This window comes from Heterocephalus glaber, unplaced genomic scaffold (genome assembly GCF_053883595.1).
Source record: "Heterocephalus glaber isolate CG9 unplaced genomic scaffold, H.glaber_assembly_v1.0 deba00001606, whole genome shotgun sequence".
NCBI lineage: Eukaryota > Metazoa > Chordata > Mammalia > Rodentia > Bathyergidae > Heterocephalus > Heterocephalus glaber.
The window spans coordinates 2,020,989-2,039,025 of NW_028258377.1; the positions used below are offsets into that span (position 1 = coordinate 2,020,989).

At 39.5% G+C, this 18,037-nt stretch overlaps 1 protein-coding gene across 1 annotated transcript; it reads right to left on the reverse strand.

Moving 5' to 3' along the window:
* Positions 1–8,868: 8,868 nt before the first annotated feature.
* Positions 8,869–13,712, reverse strand: Fam170a (family with sequence similarity 170 member A). Its single transcript, XM_087194671.1, is given in 3 exon segments — positions 8,869–10,155; positions 10,158–10,775; positions 13,523–13,712. Coding segments are annotated over 3 exon segments (837 nt in total). The 5' UTR covers positions 13,539–13,712; the 3' UTR covers positions 8,869–9,952.
* Between the last annotated feature and the right edge of the window lie 4,325 nt (positions 13,713–18,037).

Consider the following 18,037-nt stretch of genomic DNA (forward strand, 5'->3'; position numbering starts at 1 on the left):
ATTGCGCTATAGTCAGATAATATGCATGGAATAATTTCAATTCCTTTCCATTTGCTTAAGTATGTTCTATGGGCTAATATGTGGTCTATTTTGGAGAACATCCCATGTATTTTTGTGTTTTCAGATGGAGCACTCTGCAGACATCTACTAAGTCCATTTGTTGAAAAGTTTGGTTCAATTCTGATATTTCTTTGTTGATTTTTTGGTCTAGTCTATCTATTTATAGAAATGGGGAATTAAGGTCCTCCAATACAATTGTGTTACTGCTTATTAGATTTTTCATGTGTGTCAATGTTTGTTTTATATAGTTGAGTGCATCAGTATTTGGTGCATATATATTTATGATTGTTATCTCTTCTTCTTGAAATTTTCCCTTAAGAAATATGTAGTTATCTTCTCCGTTTCTTTTGATCAGTCTTGGCTTGAAGTTCATATTGTCTGCAAAAAGAATAGCTACCCCAGCTTTTTTCTGGGTTTCTGTTGCATGGAAAATTATTTTCCATCCTTTGACTTTCAACCTATGCATTTCTTTTTGAGATAAATGTGTTTCTTGTATGCAGAATATTGTTGGATTTTGTCTCTTGATCCATTCTGCAAGTCTCTTTCTTTTTATTGAATTGAGACCACTTGTATTGATGATTATAACTGATATGTATTGATTTATCCCTGTCTTATTATTTTCCTGCTATTGGTTCATTGTCTTTCCCCTCTGTTTAATTGCTTGCCCTGTCTAGAGGCATCTTTCTTCTGGTGTTCTTGGAATTGTGGTTTTAATTTCCTCTTTCTAAAATACCTTTCAGAACATTTTGTAGAGCTGGTTTGTTGTTTGTGAATTTCTTCAGTTGTTCTTTGTCATGGAAGTATCTTATTTCTCCATTGATTTTGAAAGATAATCTTGCAGGGTGCATCAATCAGGGTTGGAGGTTGTTTTCTTTTAGGGCTTAGAATACTTCACTCCATGCTCTCTGTTTTTAATGGTTTGTGTTGAGAAGTCTGCTGTGATTCTGATGGGTTTTCCTTTATAAGTGATTTGTTTCTTTTCTCTAACAGCTTTTAATATTCTGTTCTTGTACTGAATTTCTGGGATTTTGATTATTATATGCCTTGGTGCAGATTTATTTTGGTCATGAGTATTCGGAGTTCTGTATGCCTTGCTTATTTGTATGTCCAACTCTTCTTTCATGTTTGAGAAGTTTTCTGCCATTATGTATGTGAACAGGTTTTTTATGGCAATTGCACTTTCTCCTGCTCTCTCGTTGACTCCAATCAGTCTTATATTATTTTTCTTCATATCATCTTGAAACTCTTGGATTGATTTTTCATAGCTTTTTGTTGTTTTTAAGATATCTTTCTTTTTGAGGTCAGTAACTGCAATCATGTCTTCTAGATCTCAAATTCTACCTTCACCCTGGTTTAAATGATTGCCTATACTTTCAAAGCAGTTTTTAATCTCTTGGAGATCTGTTTGAATCTGTTTCATGTATTCCATTTCTTTCCTGTGTTGGATGTTCATGGTTTCCATCATTTTCCTATGTTCCTCTATTTTTTAATGTTTCTACTCTATTTTGATTGAGCATGTCCTTCATTTTGATTGCTATTTTTTTTAACCTGGAGGATTATTTTCTCTATAGCTTCTTTTATTTTTTTTGTTTACTTCTCCAGCTATCATTTCAGAAAGTTCAGGTAGGTTGCTTCCAATTTCCTCCATCTTGTTGTTCCCTGTACTTGTCCTGGGTGGGTCAGACATCTGGGATTTCACTTTGCTTCCATGTCTTTTCATTTTTTATTTTTTAATTTTATTTTATTTTCTGAGTTTTTTCTTGTTGTTTTCTTGTGGTAGATAGCTTTATCACTGTTATCGAGGCTTCTCTAGGAAATGCCTGTTCCTCAGAGATGTCTTCTAAGTGTAGGTGGTTTTTGGTCTTTGTGTTTATCCCAAGATCCTACCTTCCCAATCTTTTGAGGATGAGAGGTTGCTATGTATTTAGCTCAGCACCCAGTTCTTTGGTACTGGACTATGGTGGTGGTTTTGACCCCAGAGAATCATAGTTTTGTTATAGGCTGGAGAACAACTAATTACAACAAGTATAATAGTCTGGCTTAAGTAGTACAATTAGCAGCATCAATAGCAGCTAACACAATCTAGCAACTGACAAACTGTTGTCCCTATTAGTTTGGTACATTTAACCATATGAGCAAGCTCTACCATTGTATAACAAGATCCAATTTAAATCAGGAGCTTGTATGCAATGAGTTTCCCTTTAGTAGAGTGATCTTTTTCCTGTGAGAGGGAAATTTAAGAGGAATAGGGGATGAAACAGAGAGATGAGTGAAAAGAAATATTAAATAAGTAGAAGCAAGGATAGAGGGCAAAGGATGAATATCCAAGCTTTGAGATACTGGAGGAGAGGACAGGAGAGAAAGCATGAAGGAGGAAGCAAAGGAATATTGAAGCGAACCAGAAAGATAAGAAACATAGTTCACTCACATAAAAGTTTCATAAAATCAAGAGAGATGGTTGAGGGAAAGAGCAAAAGAAGATGAACAGAACAGAACAAGTATAAATGTATAAAACCTAAACAACAGTTAAAGAAAAAGGAAAAAAACCAATCAGACCAAAGCATGTAAACAAATCAAGTAAACAAGGAAAAAGAAAGATAATAAAAATATTAAAATTCGTCTGGTGTCCACAGTTCTGTGTTAGTGTCTGAGACAGAAACCTTAAATGTGCTGTGCAGCCCCATCAGGTCTGTAGTAAGATCAGTGCTGGACACAGGACTGTTTCTGACTTCTGGGAGTGAGAGAGCGGGGGGCCTTCCCCGGTCTGCAGTCTTCCAGATGTCACTTCCCCAAGTCTTCTCTCTGTGATCCTATCCACACAGCTGTGGTGCCCTCTGCTGGAGCCAACCTGAGGCTATTCTGAGGACTGTGTGCTGTTGACCCCACCCAGGTCTTGAATGGGCTCCACTGCTCCACACCTTTGATTATTTTCATTTTCTGGTTAAAGGAGAGGGCTCCTTTGTCCTACTACTGGCTAGGGTCATTTACTCATGTCCAAGGTCTCAGTGCAGCAGGGGAGTATCCCCTTCCTGCCACTGGCCAAGGCTGCTTGCACACCCCTGTCTCTGGTCACAGAGTAGAGGGGTCACCTCCAGCCCATTGCAGCCAGGGCCAGTTTTAGTGACCCTGGGTGGTCCTTAGAGCAGAGTTTGGCTGGATCTGGTTTCTACTTCTCAACATAAATTTCCTCAATCTGCTGACCAACTCCCGGTAGTTCACCATGGCTGAATGGCTCTTCCCTTCCTTCTCAGGGCAGCAAAGTGGTCATGGAATTAAAGCATCCCTATTCAGCTATCAGAGTTCAACTACAGGCCTCTCTGCCCAAAACAACCATCCCAAACTTGGGCTGCCAATTACTCGAGCTTCACTTACCAACTTTTTTCCCTCTGTAGTGGGTGTTGAAGGGAATATTGTCTAGCTTTTGCCTCTGCCTCCAGCAGTACAAGACTTTCCTGATCCATGTCTGGTCTCTGTTTCTCAGTGAGCAGCAGAGTTGTTTTTGCTGCTCCTCTCTGGGGCAGCTACACCTCTGATCTGCTAGGTTGAGTGTTCTTCGATCTGCATTGTTAATCTATTTTTTCTATAGCAATGGATCCTATTTTCTTCTTCTCCTCTGTCAGTTCCCTTGATGTTCTCAGGTGCCCTGTACACCCTTTTATTTGTTCTTCAGGCTGTTGATTTCCAGGATCTAGTCACCTTCTCCTGGAGAGGCTGTGCCACTGGCACTCACTGCTCCATGATTTTCCACTCCTGTTTACATAAGATTATGTCATCTGAAAACAGTGACAATTTGACTTCTTTTCCAATTTGGTTGTCCTTTATTTCTTCTTCTGCCAGATTATTATGGCTACAACTTAGAGCACTACGTTGAGTAAAACTGGTAAAAAGGGATATGTCTTTTTCCAGACCTTAGAAAGCTTTAAAATTTTCCCCATTCTGTATAACAGCTGTTGCCTTACTGTACATACATTTTATTATATTGAAGTATATTCCTTCATTACATAATTTGTTCAGCATTTTTATCATGTTCTTGAGTTCTATTGAATGCCTTTTCTGCATCTGCTAAGATGATTGTGTGGCTTTTATCCTTCATTCTGTTAACGTGGTGTATTATGTTTATTGATTAGCATATATATTTGATTCTTCCATCTTACTTGATCATGGTTAAAAAAATCCTTTTGATACACTGTTAGATTTCATTTGTATTTTGTTGAGGATTTTTGCATCTATGTTCATCAAAGATATTAGCCTCTATTTTGCTTTGTTGTTGTTGTGTCTTTATCTGGTTTTGGTATCAGGGTAGTGTTGGCCCTGATGAATGTATATGGAGTGAATGTAAAAATGTACAAATAAGCAATATTAAGCACAAAAATTACAAACATAATTAGAGGATTTTAAAGTACAGAATACTATGAAAAAAATTAAAACTGCTTTAAATTTTAAATAATTCTGCATGTTTTTTCAAGAAAAATTGTAAAACTGAATAAATTGAAATAATTACAATTTTTTCAAAAAACCCAGCTCATAGGTTTTTAAAGGAAAATTTTATCAAAAACTTCAAGAGTTAAAGACACCTATTTTAGAGAAACCCTTTTGGAATAAAGAGAAAAGAAACAACAACATATCATTGAAGAAATCTAATCTTGATTTTTAAGAAAGAAAAAGTGGGCAATAATAATACAAGGGATGAAAATTGCATTCTGACTTTATTTTTGAATAGTCAATTGTACAAATCATAAATCTCTTAATAGCAAAGTGAATTCAAGTTTATTAAAAAGAAAATAATAGTGCAAGAGGTTTGTATCAAAGAATTAAGGATGGTTCATTAATCAAACACTAGGATACATTACACAAAAATAACAGAAAAGAATGAGATCATCTGAATAAATATATAAAAACATAATATTCAGCACTCATTCTTATCTTTTGAAAAGTTATATTCTTTTTATGATCATCATTTAATATTGTACTGGTGGTCCTAGCTTGTTCAGAAAGAGAAGAAAATACAACAGTAAAGAAATACAAAGAAAATCTCTAGTCGTGTTGTTTATATTTAATATGATTAAATATAAAAAATGTAAAACACTACAGCATAATTCTGACACCTAAAAATTCAGCAAGGTTTGGTAGATATTAAATCAAAACTTTAAATATGGGTCAATAATAATTTTAGACTGTACTAGAAAAAATCATTTACAAAAGAAACAAAAATAAAAGATACCTTGGGCTTAAACAAATAAAAATTGTATGGGCTGCCTCCTAAGCACAAGTCCCAAGTTCAATCCCCCATTCCAATAAATAAAAAATAAAAATTGGATACAACATTTGTGGTGAAATGCATCCATCATTATTAAAGAACAAAGAAAAGAGAAAAATGTCAACAGAAGGAATATACTATTGCGGGCTGGGGATTTAGCTCAGTGGTGCCACTGCCTGCCTTGCAAGCTCAAGGTCCTGAGATCGATCCCTGGTACCAAAAAAAAAGAAAGAAAAAGAAAAAAGAAATATACTATTGCAATAATCAGTTACCTCACACATTCATATACCTCGACTTGGTGATGAAGTCCTGGGTATACAGGGAAGAAATAGATTCAGATTCAGCCGTTTATACTAGAGGAAATTTGGGTACAATCAAAATTCTATTAGAAAGAAAAGTGAAAGTCTGACATATTGATAGAATGAAGTGTGATATAGCAATAAAAAATGAACTATAGATACATGTATAAAAATAGAAAACCTTCAAAACATGTATTTTGAATAATAAATTGCAAAGTAACACATGAACTACAATACTTTTATAAATTGTTTTAAAATAGTCAAAACAGTTTTTAGATATATATGCAATAATAGTATAAAACATATATGGGTGTAAAAATACTGTCCACTCAAGATACATGAGGCAATGGAACAGGGAAATATGATTTTATTTGTAATTGTTTTTACTTTAAAGCTATCTGAAGCAAAAGTAGCAAAATAGTAAACCTCATAAAGCTGTATTATGATGATTCCATAGTTATTTGTTTTATTACCATGCACTTTCCATGTTTAAAACATTTCACTGTAAAATATTCAAACAAAGTCCTAAGAACGGCCTCTGTGTTGATAGCTGAGAATGTAACACCTAGAATATAACAGTGGTGAGACAGGAATGTTCTGAAAATTACCAATCCCATGGTGGAGACAAACAGAACCCGTTCACATTTCTCCACCTTTCCCCAAAAACTGTGGTAGAAGTTTATGTCTACATTTTTTAAACTATTTTTAATAAAATTAGACAGTAAGGTGCAAATATCTTTACTTGAGAATTTCAATTAAATGTTTTGATGATATGGGAAATTTTGTCTGTAGAGTAGTGGGAAAAAAGTAGATAGCATTACAAGTATACATTAGAATGATTCAGTAAATTAGGAATCAGAAAATATGAGAAAAAAACTAGAAAGGACTCACATAGAAAGACAGCTTTACCTTGCAGGGACTCAGGCACACCTGTAACCCCACAAACACTAGGACAGCGGTGGTGAATCCATGGCATGCGTGCCACAGGGAGCTGTTATCATTGAAAGCTCTAAAAGTTTCAACATCACTGCACGAGGCACTCATGTTGTCACCTAACATTGCCATAACCCAGGGTAAACATGAACGGAAAGCAGAAGCCACAGGGACTTGGGCTCCTCTGTGGGATCCACATGGACAGATGACTCTCAGACAGGCTGCTTGTTCCCAAAACTCCACAGAGCCATGCTTGGCTCCACCTCTGAGGTCACCTGTATATGGCCTTCTCCCTTTGTGAGACATCCCTATTTTTATTTACTGTCATAGTTCATTTACATGGATTTCAGGGAAGGCAGTTCACTTACAACTTTTCTGACTGCAACCCTATCAAGAGCTTAAATTTAAAGATAAGATAAGCATGGCTTCAAACTGCTCTGAGGCTAACAGGCTCTGAGAAGGGATTCTGATTCCTATTCAAAATCAGTTCTGCCAGTGGAGCCACAGGGAGGATCTGGTATTATTAATGTGTGCACTTGTCTTGGTCAGAAAATCATTCGAGCACAAGCCTCAGGCTTCTCAATGCAGTTTTCAAGAGAATATGTGAGTGTGTCAGGAACTGCTTCCTGCAGTACTCTGACTCCCACTCCAGCTCTCCTGTCACCTCCTCCTTGCTTTACAGTGAAGTCTCTCTACCAGTAGGAGCAGCAGTGGTAACACTCATTTTTATAGCCGATATCCCATCAACCTATGTGGAGTAAATCCTGCGTGTTTGCATAACTAAATCTTGGAAACAGCCTAGATGTCCATCACCAGATGCCTGGATAAAGAATATGCAGTATATACACAACAGAGTACTACTCAGCCTTAAAAGGGGGTAAATTTGAATCATTTGTAGAAAAATGGGTGCACTTTGAGGTCATAATGCTAAGTGAAATAAACCGGACACAGAAGGTTAAATATCATATAGTTTCTCTTATATGAGAAATCCAAACTATAAACCACTCAGAGAGAAAAATAAAAGATTATAGGAAACAGGAAAATAGACCTTTTGCAGAGGGCAACAGGATGTAGGGATGGAAGGAGAGGGCAGGAAAAGTAAGAAAAATTAAGATGTGATATGCACATGTACCAACTCCCCGTGATTAACATATTCATTATGTGTTACAAATATGTACTAATAAAAATAATAATAATTTAAAACCCTGTGTGTTTGAAGCAGTCATTGAAAAAGTTGAACATTTCAAGGGAAAAAGAGGAAATGTGTAACAAGAAAATGGGGAATGAGACAGTGATTCCGTCCCGGTGGGCACAGCAGCAGGGACACAGCAAAGATGAGAGTCTCGGGGTGTGCAGTGATTCTTAGGGAATCTGCAGCGTATACTGTGAGTAGGGACAGTAAGATAAGCCTCAAAATCTGACAATTTGGAAGGACAATTGAAACAGGCCTGGGGATGCTGAGGCAGGGGTGGAGACTGGAACAATGTAACCCACGTAGAGAGGCTGGGCGCACAGAACACTGCCCTTAGAAAGCAACATTTTTACCATTGTTGAAATAATAATTGACAACACATTTGTCAGTTCAGATTGCTTCTTCTAACTCCACTAATTCTCTAAGGCCTGGTTTTGCACCCTTAATCAGATTAGGAAGACATTACTCTCCCCTCACCTTGAGACACCACAGGCAACTTCACACATCAAAATCAGTCTTCGTTGTTTAACCTGTTGTTCCTGTGGGTGGTTGCAATAATGTGAAGATAAAGTTCAGAGGTGATGGGGTCAGACCTTGAGAAGCCAGAGTAAGAATTTATTTAAAAATTGGATATTGATGTCAGAATCAGAAATATCAGAGCTCACTGGCTCAAACCCCTAAAATAGCAATCTCTTCCCTTTAAAATCTGATTGTGGTTATCTGGCTTCTTTTCAAGTACTATAGCAGAGTCCCAGTTTCTCAGAAGGAACCTACTCCATGGATAGCTCCAAGACATATTTTTCTGTGTCCTAGTGTTTCCCTGTGAAGCTACTTAAGGAGACATGGAAACTATTCTCCAGGCCTCTGAAGCTTCCTTTCTCCAGCCAAATCCTGTTCCGCACTTTCAACCATGACCTGATGAACATAATTTTGACAGTGCTTGCTATTTCCCAGTTACCTCAACTAAATTCAGCGTAGTCTGTCACATTCTACTGTGAAATGTAGTATCCAGACTTAGAGAAAGTATCACAAAGAAGCTTAATCCCAGGAACATGAGTTGAGTACTGCTGCTTCTGGCAAATGCTGGTAGATATCTTTAGTGCTGATATGAAACTTGATTCAAAAACTATTGGAGGGACAGGTAAAGATGAGAGAGAGAGAGAGAGAGAGAGAGAGAGAGAGAGAGAGAGAAATTTGTTAAATAATATATCCAGGATCCAGGCAGAGTTTGGAAGACAATCTTTATTGTATATGATAATTATATGTTAGACTGAGGACTGTTCCCTTCATCCTTTTTTGTACTATTGGCTTTGTCTGTTACTACCTCCGTGGTCTGTCCTCACTGCGTGTGAGAAAATAAATGAGGCAAAGCAGGAAGAAACAATAAGCTATAAGAGTTCTGCTAGTCATTATACTTTACTTTTATCTTAAAGCTCAGAGTGATGCATACCACAAGGAGTTCCTTTCCAGATCAAATGAAGTAACATGAAGGTTCTAGAACATTTCCAGGTTTCATGGGACCTCACTTCCTGCTTTTCCCCTAGAAGGCTTTGTCCACAGGCCAGAGTGAGATCCCAGCTCAGACTGAAGACTCACAGACCCCCAAACTTCTGATCCTGCTGAGCTCCGGTCCCTTCTTCAGGCCAGTCCAGGCCCGTGAGGTTAAGCTGAACTCTGTTTTCCTAGAGGGGCTACAGCATTTCCTCTTAAAGCTGAGGAAAGTAATAAAGATACCAAGAGCGTTCCTTTCTAACTTCTCATATGTAAATGGAAGTCCATTCCCCTGGGACTAAGTGTTCTACAAGTTGATGTAGCCACAGAGCCACCAGGTAACCTAGTGTGTCCCATGGCCCCTTCTCTTCACAGCCATAGGCCCTTGTGCCATAGACTCAGAAACTGTGCAAGCCTCAGGCCTCACCTGTCCCAAAAGATCTTCCAGGATCTTCTGGCCCTTGAATCTCATTTGCTGCATGAAAATCAAAATTGAGAAAGACACTTCTTAGTTAATGAGGAAAAGAGCTCTGTTGGCCCTTAAAAATTCTCTCAACTTCCTGTGGGAGTTGGAAAGCTCAGGATAAATCCTGATTTACAGTCATGTAAGATGTCTGAGCTAGAAAGGTGCCAGTTCACCCCTGCCTCATTTTTCTGAATTGATAAGGCTTCCAACACGCCTCATACATCCCAAGCCTGGACTGGAGGGACAATTCTAGCTCAGACAAAGCACAGTTCCCTCAGCAGACCAATCCCTTGCTTGCTTCCTTCCTCTGGAGAATGAAACACATAGCCTGGACATTGGTTCCAGGGTTTCTTCAGGACAAGGTCTTCCTCTGTGGACTGCTCTTCCTCATGCTCCTTTTTGTCTTGCTTCAGTTCCTGCTCTGCTTTCTGCTCCTCCTCCTTTTTCTGGGTGCTGACTCCACATTTCTTCTCAACCGAGTCATGGTACGATGGAAGACATGGCAGCTGAAGCCCTCCCAGATCCCATTCTGCACGTGCTCCTGAAGGGCGTTGATGGTGGCAAAGATCCGACAGCAGGCCACACACTTGAAACCACTTTCCATGGACCCTAGAGAGTCAGGTGTCTTGACCCTGGGCAAATCAGTACTTGGTGTCTCCTCAACTGCAGAGGACCCAGGCTGGTTGTCTGACTCTACCTTTGTTTTGTGTTTGTTCTCCTCCCCACTGGGCTCATTGCCAGAAAGGAGGCTTCTGGTGGACACATCAGAGGGAGGAGTATCTTCTGGTATACCCTCAGGAAAGGTCACTTCTTCCATTCTTGGCTGCTTTCCTGGGGACGCTGAGGTTTCCTCTGCCTCCCAGGAGAAAGCCACAAGGTTTTTCCTTTTTACCTCTATATAGTATATTTTCATGCTCGTTTCTTCTTTGTTTGTAAACACAGAGTTTACACAGGTCTTACAAGATGAACAGGAAGAAAAGGAAACAAGGTTTGAGGCAGGAGGAGTTTCTCCTCCTTCTTTAAGCTGGACTGGGGATGAATTATCATTAGGCCCATTTCCTTGTACTCTGTGGATTCCTGGGGAAGGAAATTAAAAATATAAATCCATGCATGGAGGCTGTGGGAGGCTGAAGAAATGCAAGTGTAAATATGAGTGGTGCAGGAGAGAGGGACCATAGTGTGACAAGTTGTGTGATGAACTTGATATTTGTTTTTCATATTTTAGAGTGTGGTTTTTAGTATAATTTATGTGTGTGAGGACATTGGCAGAGCACATATACATAGAAATATGATTATGGTGGTGAGGACTGTAACTTGTATGAGATAGAAGTGGAGTGTTCTGTGTGGATAGGATTTATTGAGCTCACCAAGTTATTTGTGGAATGTGGGATGTCGTGCATGAGAATGGCATTGTGGGTCATGTGGTTTGGATTAGTATGTGTGTTGAGAATGTATGTATCTGTGTGGCGTGTGGCTGCATGTGAAGGTATGTGGGCCTGAGCTGGGTAGTTCAGCTCTAGTGATGGAGGCCTATGCAGAACTGTGTCCTACAGAAATCACAGACAAAGGCAGAATTTACATAGTATCTCCAAAGGTGCTTAATCTAGTCCCTTGGTCTGACACCCAAACCCAGACTGTGCTGGCAATTGTTTCCTGGCACCAAGCCATGGTCACACTAGGAACCTAGAGCTCCTACACTGAGCTCCTGTCCATGCTATCCTAAAGCTACCAATTCTACCTGGGCTACTCTGCAAAGCACTAACCCCCTCCAACTGCCCAGGCTTCCTCAGCAATATGCTTGAATTTATATGCCTCCTGCACTGTAGCAGGGAGCTCCACACCCAAACATGTTCAAAGAGTTTTAAACCCAAGGAGCCCTGTACCCTTACTACCATAGCTGAGCTTGAATGGAGAAGAAACACAGGAGAAGTACTCAGATGGAGAGGACATCTCCCCTGCCCCTAGAGTCTGGACTTTGGCAACTCTAGAGCACCCAGGCTGGGGAGCACTTGACAATGACATTGAAGTTCCTGAAAAAGGTATGAGAGACAGAGAGGGATGGAAGGTGCTTGTTCATCATGCCCCTATTCAAAAAACATTACTGGGTGTCTGACACGTATACCAGGTGGACTGAATACATCCAGCTTAGAATCTGCCTCCTTGTGAGTATCTCAGTATTTATTTACAATTCACATTTTATTGCAGTTTTGTTTTTTAAAAAATGCAGGCCTGTGTGCTGGCTGTGAAGTGTAAGAGTGATGTGTATGAGGTATCCTTTGTCACTCCATAGGGTCTGTATGTTGAATGTGGTAAAAATGTATGTCTATATCTGTGGAGAATTTGTGTCCATGCTCTATATTCACAGCTCAGGAATTCTTCAGTCTATAATTTTCACAATTATATAGGGTACCTTGTATTAGTGATGGACATTCATTCATTCGTTCATTTCAGCAAAGTACTACAAATATATTTGAGGAAATATTCCACTATCCTAGGTTCTGAAAGTACTGAACAAGAGACTACTGATACTAAAAGAACATACAACATAATAGATCAGCTTATGGTGAACATATAAGAGTAACCAGCTTTAACAATTTAGAACAGTTCATGACACCTTAAATTTAAATTTCAGGCATATTACAAATAATTTTTAGTGGTCGAGTGTTCTATGGAACACTTATATATACTCATACTAAAAAATCATTTGTGATTTATCTGAAATTCACATTTAACTGATCATCCCATATTTTTATCTAGCAATCTTTTTTTTTTTTTTTTTTTTTTTGGTACCGGGGATTGAACTTGGCACCTTGCACTTGGCAAGGCAGGCGCCAGAACCACTGAGCTAAATCCCCGGCCATGTCTAGCAATCTTAACAAGAGTGTGGGAGAGAATCTGTCTTTTACTTAGGTTTGTAGAAAGTGGGCCTGGTACCTTACACACTCCATTATGGATGTGCCATGTTTCAAAATATAAGTTGTAATTCAGCAGGTGTTTAGAGAAAGTTTTAGGCAGGTATGTGTGTGTAAGTCAAAGACATGCCCACACACACACACACACACACACTCTAGAATTTAGTACAGGAAGAGATGAGTGCTCTGCACCTGGGTTGTATGCAGTGCAGTATGGCATGGTGTCTGGTTTACTACAGCAGAAAAGTGAGGAGATTGTGACACTTTGTGAGTCAGGGTGAATATGGGTGTCTGTATGACTAAGTGGTGAAAGATCCTCAACAACAGTAGTGTGCACACAGTCACATGTACTAAGTACACCAGGTCTAGTATGGAAATGGGAACATCACCCTGAAGACTTCACAGCTGCTGACCACTCCACTGCCCTTTCCCTTCCCTTTATTTCCTCTGGGAATTTTCAATCCTATGGATTCACAAACACCAGTGGACAAATTGATCGATTCTTCCTGCTGAAGATATGAAATTAACATGTTTAAATATGATAATATGCCAAGACAGTCTGCTTTCTAACAAGCATGTCACTTCTCAAGTTATTTTTCAATGCCCTAAACTACACTTTCCTCTCTCCAAAAAAGAAGTAACTCATAGGTACTATCAGCAGCCTTCACAGCTCCCATTCAATAACACTCAGGGAAAAGCAAATTGAGAGAGAACATGGAAATTCAGAAAAGCTGTGGTATCGGACTTGTGTAAGGTAATACCAGTCTCCTGGAGTCCAAGAAACAGCTGTCACCCCGATGAAAGAGCTCAATTTCTATTTCCCATGGGGCATCTGAAATTTTGTGCCATCCAAACCACTGTGACCCTTGGGATGCACCTGACAGGATGAGCTAATATCATCAAGTCACTTACTCTTTACTTCACACATAATCTTCTCATCAATTCCACCTTCCTAGAGAAGGCTCAGGACAGCCAGCATCCCTGAACCCCAAGACCAGCTGCCTAGCACACCCTTCTTCCTTTGTCATCAGTCTCCTCAGAATCCTCATTTCCAACATGCTTCCTCTTTTGCTGTCGTTTCATAGTGTCAGCTGGAAATAAGAGAACCTTAGAGGACGTGTAGTGTCCGGATCCCCCTGTTCCCTCGAGGACAGCCTTCTTGGCACTCAGGACATCCAGGGAGATGATTTCATACAAATAAAAACAGTACAGTCTCCTAAATGGCAGAAGCGCTCAGCCCACTTGCAGAACCAGCAGCCATGCCCATTGCCCACCACAATGAAGGCTGTTCAAGTTCAAAGGTCAGCTTTTCTGACCTCAGTGATGACATCGGAGCCCTCTGTGGAACTCAAGGCACCAAGATTCTACAACTGCAAATGCCCCATTTTCAAGGACAATTCCTCTTTCTCTGTGGAATCACTTTAATGTATTAAACTCTCTGCTCTTTCAGGGTGCCAAGGAATTTTTTGATGTTAAAATGCTTCAGACTAGTTTGGGTTTTTTTTTTTCTTTTTTCCTTTGTTTCACCATTCCCTTTCTGTTCTTAAGCAGAAAACAGGCTCTATGTTCATTGTCCAGAATAGGAATAGGGCAGAGCTGGAAGCAGCAACAGTTTGCTGACAATCTTGGCCTTGACTTCTAAAATCCCAAAATTTATTTAAAACAGATATTCATGCAAAAATATAACACAGCAGCGTCTTTGAGCTTACTCATTCACTCCCTTCAGACCTTGCTATGTGTTTCAGGACATATTAAAATTAGGTCAGGGAGAGAGATTCATCAACTGTGGAGAAGAGTGACCCTGAAGTGTGGCTGTGCAATGGGATCTGACTAAAATTTCAAGAGGAGACTGCTGCATTATGCATATAAGCAGCATCATGGCAACCTGTTCTCACATGGCAAAGGAGTCATTCACCCGGAAGGAGCCATGGCAACCAAGCTAAACCAATCTAAACAAATGCTATGTACTCCAGTAAGCAGTGACCATATCCTCAAGCCACCCTAAAAACATAGCCCTCATGGTCCATCCTGCCACTCCTGGACACGAGGAAGGGGCTTTTCTGGCTGCCGTCCATCCCCCAGCTCCTGGCATAGAGGTAGGGGTTTTCGGGCAGCCATCCATCCTGCCCTTCCAAGCCCAGAGGAAGGGGCTTCCTGGCCACCCTCCGTCCTGCCACTCCTGGCACAGAGGTAGGGGCTTTCAGGCAGCCATCCATCACAGTGCTCCTGGGCCAGAGGAAGGGGCTTCTGGGCTTTCTTCTGTCCCACCACTCCCAGCTCAGAGGAGGTGAGCCACGCGTGTGCCAACAGCACCCCTACCCCCCCCCACCGGAGGGTCAAAATGAGAAGACACGTATACAAGTCTCAAAACCAGACTTCCAGATCACCTACAGCAACCCCAAAGGGAAATGAGATGGAACACTGATACTCAATCACCTGTACTCCCTGAACTGGCAACAAAAGAGGATATGGAAAAAATAAAATCAGAAATAATTTCTCAGATAACAGCAGAAATTGTGCTCTACTGCAAGACATGATTAATAAATCTAGAGAGGAGCTGAGGAACATGATGGAATCCCAACATAGGAAACAAATGGAATCCATAAAACAGATGCAAATACATTTCCAGGAGATCAAAAACGCCATTGAAAGTCTACACAGCAGAATGGGCTAATGTGAGGACAGAATTTCAGATATAGAAGGTAAGATTGCAATTAATGACCAGGAAAAGAAAAATTGCTCCAAAATTGTAAGCAACCATGAGAAATCAATCCAGCAGCTGCTAGATGATGCAAAGAAGAATAACATAAGACTGATTGGAGTCAAAGAAGAAACAGGAGAGAGTGGAGATGACATAAAAAAAACTGTTCACAGAAGTGATGGCAGAAAACTTCCCAAGCAGGGGAAAAGAACTTGACATGCAGATAAGTGAGGCATATAGGACTCCAAATAGCCTTGATCCAAAAAAAAAAAATCTACACATAGGCATATAATTGTTAAGATTCCAGAAACTCAACAGAAGAACAAAGTTCTACAAGCAGTTAGAGAAAAGAAACAAATCACATACAAAAGAAAGCTCATCAGAATCACAGTAGACTTCTCAATACAAACTATCAAGGCAAGAAGTGGGAGCGGTATGGGAAAAGAAAGAAGGGAATGGAATTAATATGAGAAAATGGAAAAATGGAAACAAAGCCTTTGTAAATAGGGAGGGATGGAGGGGTTGAAGGGAGGGCAGGGGAAGGGGGGAAATTAAGAACCAAGAGAGATTATGTAAAGGTGCAAATTTCCAATGATGAATGTCATTATCTTGTATACCTAAATGTACCAATGATTGGAATGAATAACTGACAATGCGAAATAGGAAGAAAAGGTCCAAAAGGGTAGGGGAAGTGGGAGGGGCAGGGGAAAGGAAAGAAGGGAATGGAAAAATTATGAGGAATGGAAAAAATGGAAAAAGTCTTTGTAAATAGGGAAGGGTGGAGGGAGTGAAGGGAGGGCTAGGAATGGGGAAAAAATAAGAATCAAGATGCATCATGTAAAGGTACAAGTTTCCAATGAGAAATATAAATGTACCAATAAAAGAATTTTTAAAAAACAACATAGCCCTCATGATTTCCAAATAGCAACTAGTGGGAATGGAGACAGGATGCCAGCAGGACTCAACTTTATATTGCAAATTGGGTGGAGTAACTAAAAACTGACATCTTGCTTATTTCATTGTTTGTTGGCTGACAGGTTAGAAGTTCTCTAGGAGCTAGGATCCCAGATTCCTATATCCCATACCCCATCAAATGAGCCAAGGTTCATCTGTCCTTGAGTAAAATGGCCTGATGAACATGTGAAGACACTGAGAAGTTGAGAAGAAGCCTAGACTCATGGAAAAGCCAGGATGATCACTGCCCTGCTGCAGAAACAGACCTCTGTTTAGATTTTAAAGGATTCCAAAGTGTTTTGGCTTGGCTTTGGGCAATATGGTCTGATACATTCATGAGAAGAATTCTCTGCTACTATGGCAAAGCTCAGGTATGCAAGGCATCACAAGAACCAGAGAGAAAGCAAGGGATGATATAACACTGAGGATGAGAAGTGTGCACTACCTTGCATTAGTTTCCATTCTGATGGTCAATGTGTGCTAGAAGGAGGAGAGAACCAAGGACAGAAATTTGAGCTGGGGACTCACCTTACATACCTGCCAGCTGTAAGACCAGAATGGCTCCTCCCTCTATCTTCTGTCTGCTGACTTCCTCCACAACCAAATGTCACCTTCAAAATTCTTTATGACCCTGGAAGTTGTCTGGAAAAAGTGTCCACTAGGCAAAACACATGCTGCTCGGGGATAGGATTCTCCATCCTAGAACAACATACTGCAGTCTATTAACACCAATTATCATGGGTCAAAGAGTAAGATGAGAGAAATAAATGGAGAAGGCAATGGAATATTTACTCTTTTACTCCATGCTCTGAAATGGTAAATTCTGCAACAAGAATGTGCTAACACATAATTTGTGTAATTAAAATTGTACACAATTTGAGAAAAAAGAGGGAGCTTTCCACTTCTAGGAAACTGACAATATCAAGCCTGAAATGGAAGGTAACACAACAGAACCTGTGCACATCAAATAGGTTCAAAGCAATTCTGCCAAACTCTATATACTGTACACATAAATTTGACAAATCATATAAAATAGACCAGCTCCTGAAAAGGTACAAACTACCCACAACTCACTGAATATGTAACACATTGAAGAGCTATAAAACCATGAGAGAAATAAGATTTCTAATTTTTAAATTTCCAAAGAGAAAATACCCATGACTACATGGTTTTACTGGAGAATTATCCCAAACATATAAAGAAGAATACTATGTCTACAAAACCTTGAGAAAAAACATTTCAATTCTTTCCATGGAGCTACTAATACTTTGAATCAAAAACAGGCAGATTTAATATATAAAGAATATAAATCATAAATTATCAATCAATATATAAAAATCATCAATATATAAAGAAAAATCAAACTATTGCAAAGTATGGTCTTTTTCCACAGATTCTAGGCTGATATAATACAGTGGTACCTCTATTCACGAATTTAATTCATTCCACTATTCCGGAAATGATGGCCACATTTGTGTTCATGTGGGAAAGATGGCCACAGTCATGTTTGACACCCAATACAGAGTTCACAAACAAAAACAAAATTTTGACAAATGCTTCTGTTTGTGAACCAAATTGTTTGCAAAGAAAAGCATTCCTGAACTGAGATACCACTGTATTAGAAAGTCAACCAATGCAATCTAACTTAACAGACTAAAAATAATTTTAACATACTCATATTGCTGTAGTTTGAATGATCACTGGAATGCCTTTGTGTGTGTGACATGGGCCTTAGGGAGACCATATTGGAAGGCATCCAAAATTTTAGAAGA